The sequence below is a fragment of the Peromyscus californicus genome, unplaced genomic scaffold (assembly GCF_007827085.1).
Source record: "Peromyscus californicus insignis strain IS unplaced genomic scaffold, ASM782708v3 Scaffold_6__1_contigs__length_162567912, whole genome shotgun sequence".
NCBI classification, from domain to species: domain Eukaryota; kingdom Metazoa; phylum Chordata; class Mammalia; order Rodentia; family Cricetidae; genus Peromyscus; species Peromyscus californicus.
Window position 1 is genome coordinate 121,533,188 of NW_026294584.1, and position 24,686 is coordinate 121,557,873.

The 24,686-nt window shown below is 40.6% G+C and overlaps 1 protein-coding gene across 7 annotated transcripts in view; it reads left to right on the forward strand.

The window, feature by feature from the left end:
* Positions 1–24,686, forward strand: part of LOC128099428 (contactin-4) — a 1,007,148-nt gene extending 982,462 nt beyond the window's left edge. For all 7 annotated transcript variants that reach the window (XM_052721339.1, XM_052721341.1, XM_052721340.1 and 4 more), the window contains 9 exons: positions 2,680–2,838; positions 5,394–5,543; positions 7,001–7,071; positions 8,130–8,364; positions 10,145–10,257; positions 11,201–11,387; positions 11,823–11,935; positions 18,620–18,788; positions 22,071–24,686. In XM_052721339.1, coding sequence (XP_052577299.1) covers positions 2,680–2,838; positions 5,394–5,543; positions 7,001–7,071; positions 8,130–8,364; positions 10,145–10,257; positions 11,201–11,387; positions 11,823–11,935; positions 18,620–18,788; positions 22,071–22,171 — 1,298 coding nt within the window. In that variant the 3' untranslated portion in view covers positions 22,172–24,686. The remainder of the gene's footprint in view (positions 1–2,679; positions 2,839–5,393; positions 5,544–7,000; positions 7,072–8,129; positions 8,365–10,144; positions 10,258–11,200; positions 11,388–11,822; positions 11,936–18,619; positions 18,789–22,070) is intronic.

The following is a 24,686-nucleotide window of genomic DNA, read 5'->3' on the forward strand; positions in this document are numbered from 1 at the left end:
TGGATTCTGGGAATTGAACATGAGAGTCCTGAAGAAGAGCAGCCAGTGTTCTTAACTACTGAGCCATCTTTAGCCCATCAAAAGCAAGAAAAAATGAAAATGAAAAGCTTTGGGAACCTGTGTACCCAACAGGAGTTTTTTAAAGTCGTAAACATGCAGTCAGGATGAAGGTGTAACTCCGTGGTACAACATTTGCCCAGCATACATTGAAGCCTTGCACTCCACACCCAACTCTGCCAAACAAAGAAGCAAACAAATTATAGCCAACCTGGAGCATCAAAATAATCTCATGCCCCCAAACTCATTAATCAGAATTCCTAAATGTTGGGAATGGGAATTTTTGCCCAGCCACCTGAGCCTAAAATACAAACTTTGGATCACAACTGGAGTCAGGGTGAATCTGTGTGCACAGGAAATAAGATATTTTGAGAACCAATAGAAAGTATTGTTGTATGCCCCAGGCAGATGTGAGGGGAAAATTCATAGGAATTAGCAACTTAATTGTCAAGAAAGGTTAAAGAAAAATTGAATTCCTATTATGACTGCTTTAGTTATCTGCTAATTGCCTAAAAAGAACGTGAGCCATGCTATAGATAGAGACTATATAAAAAAATAAATAAAAATTATATCTTTAACTTAGGTAGATCTGCCCATAGAGTAACTTACAGAAATGTGTTTATTTCCATTTTAAAAACACACCAGAGCTGATCTGATCTCCCCTTAGGGACAAAAGAATTCTGTGGCTGGTAATTTATCCTTTATTTAATTAGGATAATGTTCAGATCAGCAGTTTAAAAACCAATAAATTAGACTAATAAATATTTAAATCAGTAGAACTTGAAGTTCTTAAATGATATTGTATACTTCATTTCACAGAAAATAGCATTGGATACCAAGAGGAATTTGCAAACGCAGTCTAAAAGAAACTCTAGCCTAATCAGTTAATAAGGCCAATACTTTAATATGACATTTAATGCCACAATCTCTCATTTTCTCTCCTCTTGCTCTGGCCTTGCATTTTTTTATGCACATTGCGATGGGGAGGCAGAAATTTCGCTGCCTTGTAGAGGTTTTCCCATGTGGAACAAGTGGGGGTTTGTGTGTTGACTCTGGAACCTTGAATGCCCTGATGCCTGTTTTACTTAGTCTGCAGCCATCCCATGGCCACTAGCAAGGCCTCCCTTCCCTGAGCAAAAAGCAGACACCAGCATCTAAATAGCTGTCCTTGCCCTGTGACGAAAACATGTTACAGTTTGCTCAGTGGGCATTTTTGTTGTTGATTTGAAAGCAGGGTCCAGTTTTGCTAAAACAAAGTCAACACTCCCCAAGAGCAGAGCCATGCTCTGGTGGGGATAGGTGACAGGAAGATAGAGAGTGACAGGTCCATGCCACCCCTGCGTTTTCTTCCTACACGGTGGCCACAAAGGGGCTCAGATGCTTCCTGTTGATTTGATTCTTTGAGCTGTTGAAAGGGAACACTTTTCTATAAAGGCTGTGGAACAATATCAATAAAGAAAAAGGGGAAAATATCAGGAGGAGAAAGCTGGTCAGACACAAAGGAGCATACGTTGTCTTCTGGACTTTACCTGGTTATTAGGAGTAAAAGACCAAAGGTTACCTTAGCTCTGTCTAGGTGACATTAGACTGCCGTGCTGAAATGTCACCATGGAAAATTAATCAGTTCCAGCATACACATTTGCAGACATTTCATTCGGGAGTGGGGGAAAGAAGATAAATTTAGCCTCACCTGTGAGTCTATAAAAGTGATTTTTAAAGAAGCAAAGAGAGTGCAGGGTGTTGTATAAAGGTGAAGGAGTGAGATTTCAGAGCAAAAATCGTACTTTGAGAATTTCCATGAACTTTTCACCACTCCATGAGAGGTCTCCTCTTGCCCCTGTGGCACAGCCCAGGAGTCATTTGAGAACATATTTGATTGCTAAACTAGGGATCAGAAAAACCCTCTAGGGAATCTCCCCTTGTCTGTCTGACAAGTATGGGGGCTGTCACTGTGTCCTCTCTCCATCACCTGTTATATCAATGTGATCACTTTTTGTTTAAACTACATTTTTAAAAATGCATTTAACTGTTTGGCCAGATCTTCTAATACTGGCAACGAGGAAAGTTCTGGGTCTTTGCTCTGTTGATGTTTCATCTCCTAATTACTTTCCATCCCTCTCTGTATGATCTCCAGACCTTCATCTAAATATGATTTCTTCCCTTTTCAATGGTTTAAGTACATGGGAGTAGAGAAACTCTAACCATCAGGGGGTTAAGTAGAAAAACATAGGTATGACTCATAGAAACTGCTCCAGAGGGACCATTAGACCAGCCCTGTTTTGGAATTACTCCGAAGAAGAGGAAGGTCCTGTGACTCTTGAGAACTGACCATTTTCACAATAGTCCCTTTGCATGAAGGCACAGGCAGCTGCTAGATGCAGTTAGGATGGTAGATGGTGCCACAGCATTCTCTCCTAACAGCACAACATTCCATTATAACGCTTTGTTTACCTGTTTGTGGTTTTCCTCTATATTCTGTGACCCCCTGCAAGAAGTGATGGAATGGGTATGTAGGGAGTTAAATAAAGAGTTGAATGGTTCAGTATCCCATTCAAGTGAGTAGATTGTGTACTTGGACATTTGATTATGCCGTCCCATTCTGAATGCTTTGCTCTCTCCCAGGGCCTCCAGGTCCCCCTGAAGCTGTGACCATAGATGAAATCACAGACACCACTGCTCAGCTTTCTTGGAGACCTGGGCCTGACAACCACAGCCCCATCACCATGTACATCATCCAAGCTCGGACTCCGTTCTCCGTGGGCTGGCAAGCCGTCAGCACAGGTACCACACTGCATGCTGAGCACTCGTGTCTATCAGAGGCTGCTAGAATAAAGTGTGAATGAAATATGGAAGAAGCCAGGAAACAACTAGGTCAACACAGCTACAAATGATACATTATGTCTGTGTCTCCCAGACATGAGCCAGCTCTACTATAATTTCTTTGATGTTTTCCTCCACACTAACTTACATTAGTGTTACTGAACCTAACATTAGTATCTATGGAATTATTGCTGTGCTGTTATGGGTATTTTTATTTTCTGAACAAGCTTGAAACTATTTATAGAAATAAAATTTATTGATCTATGTATTATCTAAAATCACCTCCAAACCACTATGCCTAAAATCACCTCCATACCACTATTGGAAAACACAAGCCTACAATCACAGTCTTTGCAAGGTTCATGTATGGCTGTCAAGAATATAATATCTAAGTGCTATGCCGAGTCTTTTGTCTGGCTGCCTCTAACTGTACATGTATTAATTTGGAGATGAAAAGGCATGAAAGTATTTTAATCTGTTTCACAAACTCTAGTCTGTGCTTTCTTTCTTTTTTTTTTTTTCCAGCTTCTGTGCTAGGCTCTTTGTTGTTGTGACAAATACTTGGGAGTAACAGTTTAAGAGGGATCAGGATTTATTTTGGTCCATGGTTTTAGAGGTTTGGGTCAAAGGTTGGCTGGCTTCAATGCTTGGGGCTTGAAGCCAGGCAGAATACCTTGGCGGTGGGACCACAGTATGTCAGAGCTGGAAACCTCATGGTGTCTAAGAAACAGAGAAAGGAAAAGGCCAAGGTCAGCATGCTCTTCAAAGGAGTACCACCAGTGACACACCACCTCCAGCTGGACTCACCTCCTAAGGCTTTGGCCCTTCCCAAACTAGGACCAGTATCCTAGGACCAAGCTTTTGTCATGTGACCCTTGGGGGGTGATTTCAAGTTCAAACCATAACACTATTTTTACTATCAGTAGCAATTCACCATTATTATAATGAAGTAATTCTCACACTATGTTTCATTTGAATTCACTCAAATCAGGCACCAGTTGCTGAGAACTTAAGACACAAAGTCTTCAAAGGTCAAAGCTGTTTCACTGTATTATTCTCACTTCACATATTTTCTATATTAACTATATAATGCCAGGCCCATCTATGATTCTTACAGCAATTCTAACAGTAAAATAAAATTATTTTATTCATGCTAAAAGTTTGTTACTGTTGCTCTTTAACAGAAGAGGAAATGAAGTTCTACAGAGATCTGGTGATTATCAAGGTGTAAGACAATGATTCATTTTCTTATCTTTCTTCCTAAAACACCTCTTTGAATCCACAGACAGTCAGTGTTTACAGACAGAAAACCACTTCTGAGGTGTGATAAACTAAAGGAATGAGGTGAGAAGGTGTGATGTGATCAAAATACATTGTAGGAAATTCTCAAAGAATTAAGACAAATATTATATTGTAAATATTGGATTCACAACATAATTATATAACTTACATAAAGTTGGGCCTAACACTTATTTCTGCTTCAAGACATCAAGACAACACAGCCATCCCTTAGAACAAAAGGAGTATGTATCTTGCTTGCAAGAACATCCTGTTTGTCTAATTTCTTCCTCAAATGTCATCTCAGTGAAAAAAATGAAATATTGACAAGAGTTGGGACTGGTAAAAGGATTAAAACATAAGAGAAGTAACAATAAAATTTTACAAAAAGGAAATGGAGCATTAATAAGAATGAGTGAAAAATGATTAAAAAAAATATTGCTAGTACTGATAGTAACAACAGTGTTGTGGTTTGAACTTGAAATCATCCCCCAAGGGTTGCATGATAAAAGCTTGGTCCTAGGATACTGGTGTATGGTATTTGCTCTATCCATGAACTCGGGCTATTGGGCTGAAGGAATCAGTGCTTCCTGCCCTTGTATGTGACCTCTTATAAGTTTCTCTCTGCTCCCTTATAACAGCACTGCCTCCTTCTCCTTTGGGCCCTTTAGCCCAAGGTCATAGGTGGAGCAAATATCACTACCTACTAGTCCTAGTTTGGGGAGGGCCAAAGCCTTAGGAGGTGGGTCTAGCTGGAGGTGGTGTGTCACTGGTGGTACTCCTTTGAAGAGCATGCTGACCTTGGCCTTTTCCTTTCTCTGTTTCTTAGACACCATGAGGTTTCCAGCTCTGACATACTGTGGTCCCACCGCCAAGGTATTCTGCCTGGCTTCAAGCCCCAAGCATTGAAGCCAGCCAACCTTTGACAAAAACCTCTAAAACCATGGACCAAAATAAATCCTGATCCCTCTTAAACTGTTACTCCCAAGTATTTGTCACAACAACAAAGAGCCTAGCACAGAAGCTGAAAAATAAAGCACAGACTAGAGTTTGTGAAATAGATGTAAAAACTGTTCATATCTCATCACCATCCCAGAAAGCTAATTACAGTACTCTCCCTTGAAGTGGTGGTGGTGGTGGTGATGGTGATGATCGATGTTCTGAGAATCATCTCTACATCTTTATGGAGCTGAGTGGATTCTCTTAAACTCTCTCACCCACCTTTGGATGTCTTTCAGTTCCAGAGCTCGTTGATGGGAAGACGTTCACGGCGACTGTGGTGGGTTTGAACCCCTGGGTTGAGTACGAGTTCCGCACTGTTGCAGCTAATGTGATTGGCATCGGGGAACCCAGCCGGCCCTCTGAGAAACGGAGGACAGAAGAGGCCCGTGAGTACCACGCAAGCTCTACGGCGTCTGTTCTGGCCGAAACGGGAGTTCCTTAAGGAGGAACCTTGACTTCTCCCTGCTCACTAGTGTCCGTGAGCTCTACATTTACCCACTTTTCCCTTAAGGGGTCATGATGATCATGCACCAGGCCAGTAGAACTTCAGCCTTGTGGGGCGTGAGCTTTAATCAAGTTCTCAGTCCTCTTTATTGAGTCCACTGGTATAGCAAGAAGCAGTATAGTACCTCTGCTTAATTCTTTCAAAACTAAATTTTTTCTTCTTTGGTTCATGTGCTAGAAAAAAAAAAGTCACAAATGGTCGGAGAACATTTGCTCAGAAATCTTTGCTAGGATTTTCTCAAGACATAAACCATTGCCACAAATGATAAATGAGAATATACTGCATATAGCTTGCAGGATGAACACAGGAAAAAAAGCAATGTACACCCAGCTGGGTCAGATTATGTTCTTATAAACCGAGAGATCCTGTTGTGTGGTCTCTCTAGAGTTCCCAGCCATAAAAATAACAATGATTTATAAAGGCTTAACAAGATCCTAAGCAGACCAACAATTTCACCTTATTCTCAGAATTGATGGAAAAAAATATCCATCTAGGTATGTATCATTGACTTTAAGGGCATATACTGAGTTTCCAGCTGCAGTCCCCAGCTAGATATTTAAAGAGTCTGCCTGGAGTCCTTCATTTATGTGACAGCATAACTAAGTCTATGCTTTCTTTCTCCATCTCCAAAGCTATAACTCACTTCCACTCTACAGTCCTGAGAAGGAAGTGAGTCTGATTTCCCCTCTTTTACAGAGAAAACTGGGGATCAGAGAGGTTAAGCACAGTGAGCCAGGGGTCAACCTATGTGTACCACTTCCTTTAACACCCAGCTCAAAGCTCACCTTCTTCTGAGAAGTCATTAGCCCAGCACTCCGCTGAGCAACCTGCTGCTCCAGAACACAACTGCTCTTCTCCATTCTGTCTGCGACATCACTGGTGTTGTCCAAGTTTCTCTGTGATATTCTGCATATGTTCTCAATCTCCCACTAGATTGTAAGCTCCACGTGGGCACAGTTTGTCCTGTCTTTCCTTTGTTACCACCACATGCTTAATAAATGTCTAACCAAGCTTGAGGACAGATTCTTCAGTCCCTTCTTTCTCTGTGGAACTCTTAGGTCTTTAGTGATAGGGCTAATTGGTCAGTAGTACCTGGTAACATGTATAAACTGTTGAACCAGAAACAAGTAATTAATAGCAATTTCCTTGGGACATTTTGTTTCTTCAAACTAGTAAGTAGAGTGTTCCTTTTGTGGATGTTATTTCTGATATCCAAAAGACAAAGTGACATGTGCCCAAGAATTTACTAACAGTGAGTCACCCCATCTGGGCTACCTTCCTGGCCCACATTTGCCATTAGTACCTGAAATAACTCTGTTTCTTTTTTGTCTCCTGCAGTCCCCGAAGTCACCCCAGCTAACGTCAGTGGTGGAGGAGGCAGCAAGTCTGAACTGGTTATAACCTGGGAGGTAAATCCATCACAGGACCAAAGGGACATGCATCTGTCTGAATGGTTTTGTTATTTTCCTCCATATAACAAGAAGCCAGGAATGGTCCCCCTCTGTTTTCAAAAAATCTATTCATATCTATTAGGAAGTGAAGGTGCTTGGCCCCCCATTGTTGAAGCCAGTTTTAATTTGACTGCTCATGGGGAAAAACAATCACCAAAGAGGAGATAACACAAGTTTAAAAAAGTAAGGAAGCCTGGTTCAGAGAAAATCAGTCTTTCTTTTCTTTCTGAATTGCTGCATGACCAATTGATTTCAAACATCTGCCAGTATAGATTGAGTGTCCCAGAACAATTTCCTAACAGTTGGCTTTGCTGCTGGGCTATGAGGTATTTCTTTAAACAACCTGGAGGAAGGTTAGTCACCAATTTATTAAAAATTGATTTTGAGAGAGGAGGTAGGAGCTTCAAAAGAGGGTTGAAATGTGTTCCAAAGAGTTTAGACAATGTTCCCTGAAATAAAAAGCCTTTAATTCACTCAGGGCCCCAGCAGGGAAAGGAAAGAAATCTCTGCCTCCTTCCCTCCCTCCCAACTGAGCTGAGTCTTTCCTGGTGGGGCAGGATCTTGCCTGAGCAGAGATGCCCTTCTTTTATGAGCTCTTTTCTCTGTTTGGCACCGAAGGAAAATATTATCAGATGGTGTGTGGTGGGCTTTTTTTTTTTTTTTTTTTAGAAAATCCACTGTGCGGTAAGTTGGTCATCATTTGTAGCTGTTTCCAGAGTTGAGTTCACCTCACCAGAGCCCAACTCTCCACTATAGAAATTCATTTCATTCTTCAAGGCTGGTGTACTCTGGTACCACATGAATATCTTAGGCAGGTTAAAGGCTATCACTGTGTTTAAAAGATGGTTGAAAATAAAACCCAAAATAGAGTGGTGAGGGAGTACCCTTTTAACACTTGAATTGATTGAGGAAAGGATTGGGGAGTAACCTTTAATATCTGAGTCGGTTAGGGGAGTACTGTGAACATTGGAATCAAACTACTGTACTTTCTGAGTACCACCTCCCTTCCTCCCCAGACAGTCCCTGAGGAATTACAGAATGGCAGAGGCTTTGGTTATGTGGTGGCCTTTCGGCCACATGGCAAAACGATCTGGATGCTGACAGTGCTGGCTTCCGCTGATGCTTCCAGATATGTATTCAGGAACGAGAGCGTGCGCCCATTCTCTCCCTTTGAGGTTAAAGTGGGTGTCTTCAATAACAAAGGAGAAGGCCCTTTCAGTCCCACTACATTGGTGTATTCTGCTGAGGAAGGTATGGTTCATGCTGCCTTGGTATTTCTTCAACTCTCAAATGGCATTCGTTTCAGAATGTATGATTTATTTTTAAAAGAATCATATTTTATGCTTTTCAGTAAATATGAAGGTGGAATGTTTCATTCTCTCTCATCACTGTGTTCTTAAGCCATTTGCCCTGACTCTGACTTCTTAGGAGAGGAGATCCCGAAGCAGCTTGATTGCGAGCATTGCCATTCACACTGTCCTGGTGTTCAAGGGTTCTCACACATTATTACTTCTCTGGAGAGGTCCTTGCACTCAAAATGCCTCTCACACAGTCCTTGGTGTGCTTAGGCTCACCACTGTTGTTTTAAAGATGATAATTCAGGATTAAATCAGATGGCAACATTTGAAAGTTGAGACATTGGTTTGGAGTCAGAAAAGAAACAACACATTCTTCATTTCTTCAGAGAAATAATTCCTATAGAGGCAGCAGCCTTCGGTGGCCTCTCCCCTGCCTCTTTGCCAACTCTCACAGCTCTCCCCCTGCATACTACATACTACAGCCACATGCAAAAGACTGGAAACTATTCAAACCTAATCTTTGACCCCCTTGCATGTGCTTTAGCATTTCTTGTTCTCTGTCTAATCACATGGTAAATACCTACTCATCCTTCTGGCCTCACTTTGAACAACCAAGGTTTTCTATGGTTCCCTAGGCCTGCAATGTGGTGTAATTTTTGTTTATGCCTTCTTTCTTGGGTATCATTTATAGCCATAATATTTATAGAATCGGCATATTTCTCTATTACGATGTTCATTACAACATATTTAAAGTTTATGTTCTCATGAAGGAAAGTGTTTCCTGAGGATGGGTCATATGTTTTTCCCTGTGTATCAAGTGGCAATTTAAAAATTCTGAATTAACACATAAGCAGAGTCTTATATTGTTATGTGCAAATAGAGATCTCCATGTCCAGTATTTCCTGGAGTGTGCAACATAGAGTAGTATTCAAATTGGCATTAAGTTATACCAGATGAATGCTTTAGTTTTAAAAGGAGCTGTATTATAGCATGTTGCAGGGCGCTTAAGAGAATGAGGATGGTGTTCTTGTACAGCAGTCGTGGGTCCCTAGTGAACTTTTAAAAATATCAAATACCTAATGTAATGATTTGAGCTGCATTTTAAAAAGTACAAATCTACCGGAGGTAAGATTTTGTGAATGTTATTATTTAAGTCATGGCTGAACTAGGTTTTTCAGTAAGGTGGAGTATTGAGAGAAGAACTGCATATACAAATGGTGTATAACTCTTGGAAAAGTCTGGCAAAAATAACTAGAATTTGAGAAACTGTTGGTTCAGTCTCCCATTGGCATCCTGGGATACTGAGCCCCAGAGACTGTAGATGACTTGCCTCGGATTCTAAAGAGTGAGTACCTTGCAGAACTGAACCACTACCCAGCTTCCTTAAATCGTAATCAATTCAGTTAACTGCTCTTGTTTCTTTCTCTCTTGTTTTCACAATCGAGCAACTGGGACTATTACTTAACTTAATTAAGAAAGATCTACTTGAAAGAATTGCTGACGGTGAAAACTTGCTGCTAAACTTGGTCTTGGGTCTTTTTAGTTCCACTTACCTGAGGGTAGATGTATGTAAGACTTCAGAAGTGCCTCTTTCCTAACCACCACCCTGAACATGGTAATTGATTTACTTTGGGGTGATGTTGTGTGTGGCTTCTTTCTGCCTTCAAACCACGTTTCTAGAAGCTTGTTCTAGTGAAGCTGACTGAGTAGTAATGTTCTGAATTCCTTTGCAGAACCCACCAAGCCACCAGCCAGTATCTTTGCCAGGAGTCTTTCTGCCACAGATATTGAAGTTTTCTGGGCCTCCCCCATTGGGAAGAATAGAGGGCGGATTCAAGGTTATGAGGTAAGCTCGAGACATGTGCACTTGATCTGTATCTCTCAGTGAGACCTCAAAGACATACTCACTGATGGGAGAAGACCTATACCATCCTACACAGGTGTCTGTCCCAGAGACCTGGTTCTACCATACCATTAATAGAAGCACTGAAGAATCTACCAGGAGACTGCCCTTTATCTATATTTATGCTCGCGTTTAATATTATATTTTCATGTGTGTGTTTGTAAACCTAAAGATTTACAATATAGTTGGCAAAATGAGCTTAAATATGATATGCCGACGGGGAGAGAGAAATGGCTTCTAAAGTCAAGAGTTTATTGCTCTTGCACAGGATCCGAGTTCAGTTTCCAGTATCCATGTTGGGCAACTAAACAACTGTGCATAAGTCAAACTGCAAGGGATTTGATGCATGCACTCTTCTGGCCTCTGGTTACCTGCATTCACATGTACACATTCTCTCTCTCTCTCTCTCTCTCTCTCTCTCTCTCTCTCTCTCTCTCTCTCTCTCACACACACACACACACACACACACACACACACACACACACACACACACACACACACAAAGAGAGAGAGAGAGAATTTTAAAAACTAGAATCTTTAAAAATCATTTTTTTCAGTTAAAAAATAGAATCTTTAAAAAGATTTTTTTTCAGTTTTACATACCCAGAATCACCTGGACTCAAACCAAATTTGGGGAAAATAGGAGAAATAGCCTTTGTGGTTCACCAGACTGTCCATGTCAGTGGAAAAATAAGAAGAAAAAGATTTTCTTACTGTGGATAATTTTGCAGATCATGTGAATTTCCTTGTTCTAAAAGCTCTGTCCATGAATTAATATAGAAATTTAACTCTATCATAAGGACTTGCATAAAATATTATTACCTGATGACAATGGAAATATCCCCAGTGAATATGATTTCCAAGGCCTTTCTTTTTATTTTTACAGGTAAAATATTGGAGACATGATGACAAGGAAGAAAATGCTAGAAAAATACGAACAGTTGGAAATCAGACATCCACAAAAATCACCAACTTGAAAGGAAGTGCACTGTATCACTTAGCTGTGAAGGCATATAACTCAGCTGGGACAGGACCCTCCAGTGCGACAGTCAATGTCACGACCAGAAAGCCACGTAAGGACAGAGTTGCTCAGAAATATTTTGGGGATTTATCAAACCTACTCCAAGTTCATTACCTATCCCCACCTCCCAGGGATCATTTGCATACTAATTGGTATCATTACATGGATTCAAATGCACCTTAGCATTTTAACTGAACCTTTCAGAATACCATGCCAAATTCATTGCTCCAGAGGACAGAAAGATAAATGTTTTTCTCCTCACTGGGAAGGACTACTTCTTTTAGCTATAAATGGTAGGCGACCAACTGAATCTTTTTCCATTTGCAATGCTGTATCTCGTCAGATTTCAGTGACCTTGAAGACACATATTAGTGCAATCGCCCATTAAATTGCCTCTACTCTAGAATTCTAGTAAGGAGACATTCCTCAGAATCCATTGAGATTTAATAATCTGTGACTTCGTCTATCTTAATTTTTTTTTTTATAGCACCAAGCCAACCCCCCGGAAACATCATATGGAATTCATCGGACTCCAAAATTATCCTGAACTGGGATCAAGTGAAGGCCCTGGATAATGAGTCAGAAGTAAAAGGATACAAAGTGGGTAATTTCTTTTTGCAAGGACACCTAATCCTGCTATTAGCAGGAAGGGAGTCTGCCTTGCAGCAGATGCTCCATTTTCTCCCTCTTCCCTGAAGTCACTCCTCTGGCCTTTTCAGGAATCTGCTCTAAAGCAGATTCATCTAAATTTTATATGTGCTCTGTGTTAACTTTTCAGGATTTAGACACATCTGGGCAAGCCAGTTTTTCATTTCTCTAACAAATAACTGAGATAATCAGCTTGGAAAAGAAAAGAAAGGTTGAATTTGGTTCACACTTGCAATTTCAACCCATGATTGGTTAACTGCTGCTTTTGGACCTCTAGCAAGGCAATATGTATCATGGCAGGGAGCTGTGGTATATGGTGAGCAAGAAGCAAGAGAGAGAGAGAGAGAGAGAGAGAGAGAGAGAGAGAGAGAGAGAGAGAGAGAGAGAGAGAGATTCCATTCTGCAGTCTCCTGCAAGAGCAGTCACAAAGTCCACCCCTTGTAGGTTCCACCATCTTCCAGTAACACTACAGGCTGGAGACCAAGCCCTTAACGTATACAATCCCTCTGGGGAGCACTTGCACAAGCCACAACTCTGTGTAAACTTCAGGTTCATACAACCTACATCAGAAACTGTTAAAGACCCTGGGACTGGGACTCTACAACATCCCAACAAAGCAAAACAGCCCTTACCTTTTGCTTTTGGCAGCTTGACTTTATTGTTATCTCAGTGTGTGTGTGTGTGTGTGTGTAAAATCAACAATACTAACTGTCTAATATCACTCTCATTCCTGCTCTTGTTTCTATAGATAGCTTTCTCTGGAAGAAAATAGGCGGAAAATGTTGTTTACCAGTTCCTGTAAATGCTGGCCTCTCTTTGAAGAGAAAATGAGCACACACACACACACACACACACACACACACACACACACACACACATACACACACGGCCAAAAGATGGTGTTTTGTCTAGTGGAGCTGGACCTTCAAAAGGCTCTGATCTGCCTGACATGAGCTGAACTCAAATGAGGTCATGTTTTATGACATTAGACATACTGTTTAAATATTTTGGAGGTAAGCTCTGAGAATACAGAGTAGCCCCTCTGTGACAGGAGGGTGCATGAAGGAGGTATCACCCACAGATGGGAGTCAGGTGTGCACAATGCTATGGAAACCACAGGTCATGAAGGTGGAAGAAAGACAGAGTGGCAAGGTGAAACCATGAAATGACACTTTCTGAGTCCTTGATTTCCAGCTCAACATCTCTCCTTTCAAGGATGCAGCTGAAGGAGTTAGACTTCCTCTACCTCAGTTGGATCCCAAGGAAATCTCACTGAGTGCTCTATAAACATGTGAATTTCCCAAGGAAATCTATACTGAGTGCTCTATAAACATGTGAATGTTTAAGAATATAAATGTATAACTGGTCCCTCCCATGATATCACAGACTGAGGTCACTTTTAGTGCTGGAGTTATAAAAGTAAAATGTGGATCTCTTAGCTCTGGCAGAGATGATCTTTGATAGGGAACTTGTCTCATTACAAAAGGCTCTTGCTTATATCACAGTTGCACCTTAAATTCATATTCCTTCCTATATACTGAAGATTTTACAGTAAGGGGGCTTACATTGTGATTTTTGTTGTCTGGGTCCATTCAATTCCTGTTGAGGTAGGATAGTCTCAATTAGAAATGGACTTTAGAACATTTGAGGCCCAGATTATATTTTAAGTTACTTATGACATCAGTGTACTTGAGGTGGTGCAGTAAAGAGACCGCGGACATGACTGAGCCAATATTAGAAAGAAGGTTTAAAAGAGAGAGAGAATATCTGGAGGCATCTGGATGAGTACAGAGAGGAAGAAGCAGACTAGATATGGCCGGGTCTGGGGAAGGAGAGAGTGGGAGAGAATAAGGGAGCTCACAAGACAGCAAGAGATCGAGAAAGAGCATGGGGAGGGAAGGAGCATGAAGCAAGCAAGAGACAGAGCCATGGTTCTCAACCGTCCTGATACTATGACCCTTTAATACAGTTAGTTCCTCATGGTGCGGTGACCCCCATCGTAAAAGTATTTCATTGCTACTTCATAACTGTGACTTTGCTACTGTGATGAATCATAATGGAAATATCTGATATGTAGGCTATCAGATGCGTGACCTCTGTGGGGTTGCAACCCGCAGGCCAAGAACCACTGAGATAGAGAGAATGTGTGGAGTGGACTGTATAATCATGAGGACTGTGAGAAGGATGAGTAACTGGGGGGAGCAAAGGGCCTGGATGCTAGCCTGGACTTTGAAATTTATAACAGGTATTTGCAATACTGAGGGAGCCTGGAGGCCAGCATGGGCTGTGATATGCTGATAGGTGCCACAGGTAGCCATATGCCCCTTCTACCAGAGGTAAGGAAAATGACTACTTCTGACAGATGGGATCTGGTTTCACGAGTTCCTGAGGACTTCTGGCTTTTATCTAACCTCCAGAAATCCTTCTGTAGTCCACCTTGAGCTCATTTATGGATATACGGATATCCTGAGACCTAAAATCAGATTTAAAGGAATGATACCTGGTTTCAGACTGGCAAAATAAACTGCCCACACAAATAAGTAAATTAAGCTGACTGAGCCCATACAACAAATACTCTAGAAATCTGTCCAAGGTTCTTAACTACCTTTCCCTCTATAACCCCTTAAAGAAGAAATTCTTAGAATCTATTGCGTTTATTAACCCTCACTTTAAACACACGGAAATGTGCCAAAATAATATCTCTGGAATTTCTAACCCTGTGATCTGGACATAGCAGTGTGGAATCTGATTCTGCCCCTTAGCCACTTGTTTATTTTGCCTGGCTGCAATCAGCAGACACAGCGGGTGAAAATAAAGCCTTGCAAAGAAAGAGGCATGAGGGTGAGAAGCCCAGAAAGAGCCCAGGGGCAATCGGGAGACACGTGCCATTGTACATAAAGGCCAAGGAAAGCCACTCCAGGGTTGTAGCTCAGCTGGGCCTTGAAAGGAAGAGGGAAACGCGCAGGCAGCTCTCTGGACAAGTATGTGGACAGAAGGTGAAGGTCGAGAGGTGGACGCACACCAGTGTAACAGAATGTGAAACATTGGTGACTATAGCAACAGACTTTGTGACTGTCCAGAAGTGGTGGCTTTTTAGCTCCACTTGTTGCCAAGGAGCAGGATACACCAGTGTCTGTCTATGTGTGTGTGTGTGATATTGGAAGAGAGTAACCGAGGTGTGGTAGTTTATGATGAACAGAAATGTATTTCTGGAGCCTGGGAATTTCAACACCAAAGTGTTGGCTAACAAGGACAGTCTTCTTTCTCTGTCATTATGCAACAGAAGACAAGGGACAGAGACCCGCTATAAGGGGACAGGACTCCTACAACAGCACATATCCCACCATGAGAGTGGGGCTCTCATAGACCAGGCACATCTTACCTGAATCAAATCACTTCTTAAATGTCCCACTTTTTTTTTTTTTTTTTTTTTTTTTGAGACAGGGTCTAACTCTATAGCCAAAGCTGATCTGGAATTCACTGTCTAGCTAAGCTGGCCTAAATTCACAGTAATCCTCCTGCCTCGGCATCCTTAATAATAGGGTTGTAAGCATAAGCCACTATGTCCCACCTTTAAAAATTGTTACAGGAGCAATTAACTTTTAGCAGGAATTTTAGAGCAGATAAACATTCAAACCATAGCAACCACTGGTGGCCATATCTTTCAACAGTAACTATAAACCTTCATGCATAATTTCTTAGTTCATAAAGGTTGGCATTTAAAAAACAAAATCAAGCATTAATGTGGCCAAACAAATAATACATGCTAGCCGTATATGACCCTCAGGCTACATGTTCTCTGACTTAACTTTTTACATTTTATTTATTTGTATGTGTGTGTGTGTGTGGGGGGGGGTTTGTGTGTACTTGTACCCACTTGTATTCAGCATGCCTGTGGAGGTCAGAGGACTTCAGTAGTTTTCTTCTTTCACCATGTGGATCCTGGAGATCTAATCAAGGTCATCAGGCTTGGTGGCAGGCTCCTTCACCTGCTGAGCCACGTGTTCTTACCCCACCCCCACCCCTTTTAAGTTCACTGTCTAATCCCCTTGTTTTGCTCATATGAAGACAGAGACAAGGAAGGAAAAGCAACTTGACCTAGCGAAGGAAGCCAAATTGATAAGAATAATCCAGGCTCCGGCGTTAGACCACTTAGGTTTAAACACGAGGTCAATGGCTTACTTGCCACAGGACCGCAGCAATTGTCTACTATCTCCAGGTCTCACGGTTGCTGTCTTTGATGTCAAAATAGTAAGCAGGCATAGCTAGGGAGATGATCTACATAAACCTTTAGAAGTAGAAGTGTTCAGACACTGGAGAAGCAAAAGGAGTCAGTGTTGGCTGTTGTTATCACTGTTCTCAGGAATCCTCTCTTGCTTCCTGCCTGTATTGTATCAGATACAAGCACAGCCTCTGTGTCAATCAGCTGTACCAAGGGTTTGGTGTAAATAAAGCTTTTGCTGGCCTTTATTTAGGTGCCACTGAAGTCTCCACTATTACAAGACTGATAAACAGGGTTGATTAGGAAAAAAAAAAAAAAAAGCCTACTTTTTCCTTGGAAATGTTTCTTTTGGATTTATACTTGAAACTGGTTGGATTCTCTGAGCTCTTGCAAGTACCAGAAGTAAATCAAAGAAGCAATTTGTTCCTCTGAGCCAGATGTGACCTTGCATCCCATCAGCCAGCCCATTCTCCTGAAGGGCTGGGATGAGAAGCGGTGGCTGAGGATTTATTGGCGCTTGATCATTAGCAAAGGGATGCCAAGCCTGGCACAGCTGATGCTTCAGAGTGGGGGTGTGTGTGTGTGTGAATCTTTTCACCTTAAGGAAATTGTGTTTTCCACCTTGTATTAGAGGGCTATAAATTAAAGTGATAAAATGCCAAGGAACAAATGGGATCTAAACTATGTTAAGGAAATCTTGTGAATTTTACTCATGTTTGCTTCTGTCTTGTAATAGAAGACTGACCATATGTCTCTGACCTCCGTAGATCAATATTTACAGGGGTCTTAGGGAAACACAAGCTAGTCCTATGATTCTCAGACTGGGATCCCTGGTCTAGCAAGATTGGTGTAGGTAGAGAACTTAGAAGAGAGGCAAAAGTTCAGGCCTCCGCTCTGACCTCGGCAACTGCAAACTCCAGGGATGGCCTGAACAGATGACACTTTAAGTATCTTGCCTGATTATTCTGAGGCAGGGCAAAATTGTGGCCCCAACCTCCCACCTCTGCTGAGAAGTACAGCTTTAGAGCACCAGTTAGTGTCCCAAAGCATCCAAGGCTGAGGACCACTGGTGTCATTTAGGTCCATATTTTTTTTTTCCTGTGGGAAGCTAGAGATGGTAGGCTATTTGATTTATGACTATAGGCTTAGGAATCAGCTTCCTGCTACTTATTCTCCATAGTGTGAGGACCCTGTGCCTCAGTGTCCTCATCTGTGAAAAGGCATAATAATACCTGCGTTGTGGAATTGTGGTGATACTGACAAGTTACTTACAAGAGTCAGGACCTACATGGTAGTTATCCTCATGGTTGTTGCTGGGCACACAATAGCAGGTACATGTTTTCACTCCTTTATATTTTGTTCCCCACTGGGTTGAGCTCCATCAGAGACCCAAGCAAGTGTGTTTTCAGTAAAGCTAGCCTGCCACCTCGTTTGATAAATTACAATCCAAATGCAGCATCTAAGAGGCCCAGGAAGGAAAACAAAGGTGCGTGAGTGAAACTGTTCAGAACCACCACACTTCCAGATTGTCACTGATTGCCTCTTCTATGTGACCCTTAAAAGGGGTCCCAGTGGGAGGGAAAGTGGAGAGCTCACTGCTCTTGCCATTCAGAAGCCATCTATGTGTGTAGAAATGTCCTCTTTCAAGAAATTTCTTGATAATAACAACCTTCTGGGTGTCTCTTATGCTAGAACTCCTACTGTGTGTGCACAGCTTGTTTTATTTAAGCCTACATAGATAAACTTTTATTTTTTTCCAACATATGTTTATTGATAATTAGGGAATTTCCCATCATGCATCCCAATCACACTCACTTCCCAGGCCTCCCAGGTCCACCCCTCCCTCCCTTGAAATCCCCATTCCCCAAAAAAAGAAAAAGAAGAAAAAATGAAAATGAATCTATTTTGTGTTGCCTCTATACTCACTGGAGCATGCTTAATGCATCCTTTAAGCCAGTCCTCACTGCATTCAGTCTTCATGAAATCTTGAAAGGTGGCTGTTACTGCCCCCATTTTACAGTGGAAGGAATTGAAGAACAGTGAGATGAAGTCAGTGACCCATGGTCACATAGAGCCAAATCTATTCTGATGCCAAGACTCCTGGTGTATCACTAACTTGGCATCCTTATTTAGACTTCTCTATTTCAATGTATGTAAGCTTACCCATCTGAAGGAATAGCCATGCATGCTGCTCTCCTTTCCCATTTGAAGTTTCCTTTCAACTCTTCCCTCCATAACATGGTAGCAGCAGACATGACCCTCACCATAAATGACCCTTTTCTGTGTGAGCAGGCAGTCAGAGCACTTCCATCACCTTGCATTTAGCTGATACCCAGAGATAGAAAGGAACAAACACCACATCCTTGGGCATCAGTTCGAAAAGCAGATGACACCTGCTCTTTCTCTATGAGCAGGTCTTGTACAGATGGAACAGACAAAGCAGCACATCCGTCATTGAAACAAATAAAACATCTGTGGAGCTTTCTTTACCTTTTGATGAAGATTACATCATAGAGATCAAGCCATTCAGCGATGGAGGAGACGGCAGCAGCAGCGAGCAAATCCGAATCCCAAAGATATCAAGTAAGAATGCTGTTCTCACCCTTTCACCCTGCCTACTGTGGCATTCTCCCAGATGACCCAAAGCTCAAAGAAATTGAGCTTGAAAAGAATGAGTCATAAGTAAGATGACTGACAGGAGCCTCCTTCCTCCCATCACTAATGTTTTCTGATTGCAAGAAACTTCATACAAACCAAACCAACCAACCAAACAAACAAATAAACAAAAAAACCCTCTTTGCCCAGTTTTCATGGATTTAGTCAGTGACCAACCAAAATAGTATATGAAGGCTGTCCCACATAAATCACAGAGGGTTGTTTTATATTGATCCATTTAGCTCACAAGTACATAATCCCCAAATTATGGCTCCCAAAGTTAATGAATAGTTAGAAAGAGTAGACAAAAAGGTTTTGTTGTTGTGATTGTTGTTCTTTTAGACATGGTCTCACTATGTTGCATGACTAGTCTGGAACTTGCTATGTAGACCAGGCTGGCCTTGAACTCACTGAGATCCACCTGCCTCTGTCTCCCCAGTGCTAGGATGAAAGGGATTAAAGACGTACAGCACCATCTCCTGCCCAAGAAGTTCTTAATAAGGATGTGGTATTTTATCCCTAGTGAACTAGTGCAATTCAGTCTTGAGTTGGAAACATTTTTAAGTTAACATGATTTGTTTTGATTGAGTATATGTAATCTACATGCAAAACACATATGACTATATATATTTAATTGTCTCCATTTAAAATATTGTTAAATAGTATGTGAAAGTAGCCTTTCTGGGGAAATGCATTCTGCTCTGTTTTTAAGTATCATATTTATAAATATCTCAACAGCATACTAATTTTGTTGTATGATTTTATTTATTTTAATAAAAGCAAAAATTCATAGAGTAAAAACATCAGAATGATGATTGGCAGCAGCTGGTGAGTGGAGGAGGGCAGTTTAATGAATAGTTGTGTACTATTTAGCATGATTTAAAAACATCCAGAATGAGTGGTGCTGGTTACATAGCATCTGAAAATACTCACTGCCAATGGATTGTACTTTTTTGACTTTGTTTTGTCAGGCAGGGTCTTACAAAGTACTCCTGGTTGGCTGGGCTAGATATATAGAGGAAGCTTTCCTCCTACTTGTAGAAATCCTGTTTCTGCTTCCAGGATTATAGGAACCATAACTTCCTGAATTGTGTTCTTTAGTTTCCCTGGATTTTTGTTTATGGAATATTTTATAATGATAAAGAAAAGATTAGATAGGTGTCCAGGTCACCATTAGATATCTAGGCACATAATTTTTTGGCCGTTAGATTTGAGGTCTGGATATTAGAGGATCAATGCAGGCTGGAATTAAACTTTCAAACTGTCACTGGAAAGATGATATTTTAAACCATGGGTAATAGCCTCAACATTGAGACCCTAATTTTAGTGCTAGGTAAGTCTCTGCTAGGTGTCCATCATTTTATTTTTCAGAGGAGGAAAAGGTTATTATGTCTTTCAGATAGGAAATGATAACATAGCCATGAAGCAATTTTAATGACTTCTGTGAAATTTCTCAGTTCAGAAGAGTAAAGAGCTCCCTGGTCATTTCACCCATTCTCTGAATTGCCTTTCATTTAGGAAGGATTCAATAAGTACTTGACTTGTTCAAGAACAGAATGGGGTGCCGTGGGAAAATGAGGCCAAAGGCCATGCCCCAAAGATGGAGTTCATACTTATGCAAACACTAATATATATGTATACTGTGTATGTATGTATATGTGTATATGATATATATGGTTAATATATATTATATGGTTATACTATATATGTGGCATATATTATATATGGCTAATGGACTTGAATGCCACTAAACTGTATTTTTTGTTTATTTTGAGGGTTTTTTTGTTTTTGTTTCTTTTGGGGGGCACCTCACTGAGTAGTAGCCTTGGCTGGCTGGAAACTAGCTGTATAGATGAACTAGCTATCACCAGTCAAGGGCTCTAATGTCCCTGAAAGGGAGGCAGCTATACAGTGAGCTGTGGAAGTCATCTGCAGGCCACAACAACACTCGACAGGGATTTATTTATCTCACTCTGCTTAAATCTTATTTCAAACTTCTTATCATTGCAAAGATCTTCCTTTTCCTCACTAATGCTTCTTGGTCTTATCCATTAGAGGAACATATATAGTGTCTGGATAGTGAAGGTCTGAGTGTTAGCAGAGAAGAATGTCTTCCCCCAAAAGGGACTTCCATTCTGTCAGTTGGAGAGATCAGACTGCCTTAAAGAAACCCATACTGTCAATGGGAAAGCTTTTATTATGAAAAATGTACAACCCATATGAAAAAGTTTGTTTAAAATGTGATTATTTTGTCTGAGCAAAAGAAATATATTTAGGCTAACATGTGTCTGATTCCCAATCCAGCCATTCACTTAGCTAGCAATCTTAGCCACGTTAGTTACCTCATCTCTTGAGAGCTCAGTCTCCTCATCTGACAAATGAAACCCTGACAATATCTGGTCCACAGAGGGGGCTGTAAAAGCTGAATGTTTGTTACATCTTTGGTGCAGCATAGAGGTGGAATTGAAAAGGGAGTATCAGTTTTCATACTGTTATACCATGAACATATTAATCTGTATCAGACATATTGCTAGTAATATTGAAGTGTTTACCACACTGGATATGGACACCATCAATTTATATATATATATATAAATCGAAGAAGAGTCTGCAGGATATTACCTAATCTGTCCCCAGCCCACAGGTAGGTCATCATGGAACTGATGCTAATGAATCATTGACAGGGAATCATGTAGGCAGGGCTGGAAAGTAAGGTCAGTCAGGAAAGTGCTTGCCTTGCAAAACAGAGGACTTGACTATGAACTCTAGCCCATGTTTAAAAAGCAATCTAGATACAGCCACACACCCTTGTAATCCTAGCCCTGGAGAGGTAGAGAGAGGAAGATCCGTTGATGAGTTCCAGGCCAGTAAGAGACCCAGCCTTGAGAAAGCAAGGTAGATGACATCCTCCTAAGAAGTTGACAGTGTCCTCTCACCTCCATATTCATGCATATATGTATGCACACATACCTGATCATACAAGTGTTTATTCATGTACATACACACACACACACACACACACACACACACACACACACACACACACACACACACACTAAAAATAAAATAAATAGCTGGATGATGGCCAAACAGATAGTATGGTTCTTGTAGAACCCAACCAGCCATACTGTTTTGGTAAAGCCCTGTAGCATCTCTTTCCTTTGTATACAGGATGAGACCCTTTTAAATGAATTTATTCTCTCTTTGCAGATTCCTATGCAAGAGGATCTGGGGCTTCTACCTCCAATGCGTGTACACTGTCAGCCATCAGCACAATAATGATATCCCTCACAGCCAGGTCCAGTTTATGACAAAAGTTATCTAAAGGACTTGCTATTTATAATGTAAGCAACATTTAGCTAGTTGTTTTGAAGACACCCAGTACTAAGTAATATTGTTGTTCAAGTACATCTTATTACTGGAAAAAAAAACGTTTTTTGCTTCGTTAGGAATGGCATTATACAGTACTTCCTCAAAGCAAATTTAGCTTTGTCTGAAGTTTCTTTGGAAACTCTGCAATGCACTGAAGACATCTGTAATATGATGTTACCAAAGCAGTTTACATATGTCCTTATATGCATATTTTTTATTATATATTTAGTGTTTTATAGAATTTTTTAAAGTTAACATATAATGTAGATATTGGTTTTTTTCCTCTGCTGTAAAATGCTCTGGGCAACACAACCACACAATTATGATTTGAGACGATTTCCTTTAAGGACAGAGTTTGAAAGTCATCTCAGTAAATGAATTACAAATGGCTTGTACAATTTTATAAGGATCTAGTGACAAAATAGCTGGAGACTAGGTCTGTAACTCAAGGCTGCTGTATATAAATTATCCCTTGAATGGTTAATGCATTGAATCGCGTCCCTTTGACACATGTGGTATGTTTTCCCACCCTGTTGTGAATTTTGTTGTTCAACACACCTAGAGATGGTTTCAGGAACTGCAAATCTCAAAAGCTAAACTTCCCAGCCCAAGAGGCGCCTTGTGCAATTCTCCCACCCCTGAACTTAGCATCGTCTGGTAAGACTTCAGTTGAGCATCGTCTTTGTAGTAGCACTATCTTAGGCATTGAATTTGATGTGACATATCCTGTAGTAACATAGACAAAAAGTTACTATAGTCAAGTCTTTCATGGCATAAAAGGTAATTTTACTCTTTAGGCATATCTGTTTTGAATGTAAGTTTTTTAATAAGCAATTCTGTCAATGAATTTATAATTTCAAATTTTCTTATAGATAACATGTGTAACTGTAATGATAGAATCCTTCTTTTTGAATGATAATAACATACGCAATTTGAAAAAATTTCCTATTTTAGCAAAAAGCTGCTGCAAAGAATTTTCCATAAGACTCTATGAACTAACAGTAGTACAAATGTATTGTATCTTGATGTCTCTCCTGTTTTGCAGTAGCTAGTCTGGTTGCTTTATAAGCTTTACATAAATCTTAAAATCATACAGTGAAAGATGGCAATATCGACAAAACCTTAGTTTCATGAAAAGAACTCTTTGTTATGATGGGGGATGTTTTGTAAGCTGACAAGGGCAGAATAGAGAAGGCGATGAGATTTTCTATAAAGCTTTTCACATTCAAACACAAAGTCACCTTTTTCTTCTTTCTTGAAGAGCTCACAATTGCCTGTAATTTGTCATTTTTGCTTACACATAACATAGTTTTTCAACCTTCTAATTGTACTCATCCAATAAAGTCATCATCAGGATTCCATTTGCGTGAAAATTAGGATGGTAACAGGGAAAATATTGTCAGTATTTCAGCTGTGTTCCTTTCTTAGTTTGATATGCTTTACTTCTATGTTAAAATATGATTTAAAAGTCACATGCAAAAAATCAACAAAATAATAAAATGAATGAAGAAAAAAAACACCTGATACCCCCAGGTAGTTCCCATCCCCAGTGTAAATGATATCTACCAGTGATCCAGCATATGTAATCTTTTTTAAAGGTATTGTTAATAAATATTCTGTCATTTGTAAAGATATTTGCCTTCTGGGAGCATTATTCCTGCCTGCCTGTCAGGGAATTTGTTAGCTTACCCTTGTTCTAGTTACAACTTGGGACCATAGGGTGACTCAAAAGTCTCTAGCTCTGACCCAAAGCTAGGTGACCCAATTCCAAAGGTGACTTTGGAATTGACAACCCTGAAGACAGCATTTCAAATCCTCCTTAGAAGCAAAGAGAATCAAAATCAAGTAACCAATGTCTTGAAACTGAGACTAGAATATTTTTTCTTGGCTAGCCAAGATTTTGTATATTTGATCTAAGTATATCTGTTGTTTCCCTATCCAAAATCTTAAAAATCTCTATATAAAGTTAAGCACGTAAGGCCCTTCTTAGTCTAAATCCCTTACCCCTATATCCAGCCACACCGCGCCCTATTTGGTCCCTGAACACTGCTTGCTTTTGGTCTCACCTCTGTGCCTTTGGTCTCATGGCTGTTCCTCCTTGAAATGTTCCCCTCACTCTCCCCATCCAAATATCAACTGTCCTGGGGCACCCCCAACACTCCAGCTCATCTGTGAGATCTTCCCACATGCCTGTCCTTGTGACATCCTTCCTCTGAATTTGCTGCAACCCTTCATTTGGTATTTCATAGGGTGCCACTTTTGGAAATCTCTTGTACTGTTATCTTGCATTTGAACCTAACTCCTGTATTGTTACTGACTTTTCCTTGTATGTATGCCTTGTCTTCCCAACTAGATTGTAAGCTCCTTGAGGGCAGGGACATTGGTCTTCTCTTCCATGTACTCTCGATAGTGCCTAGCACAGTGCCTTGCAATAAATACTCATTGATGAATTGA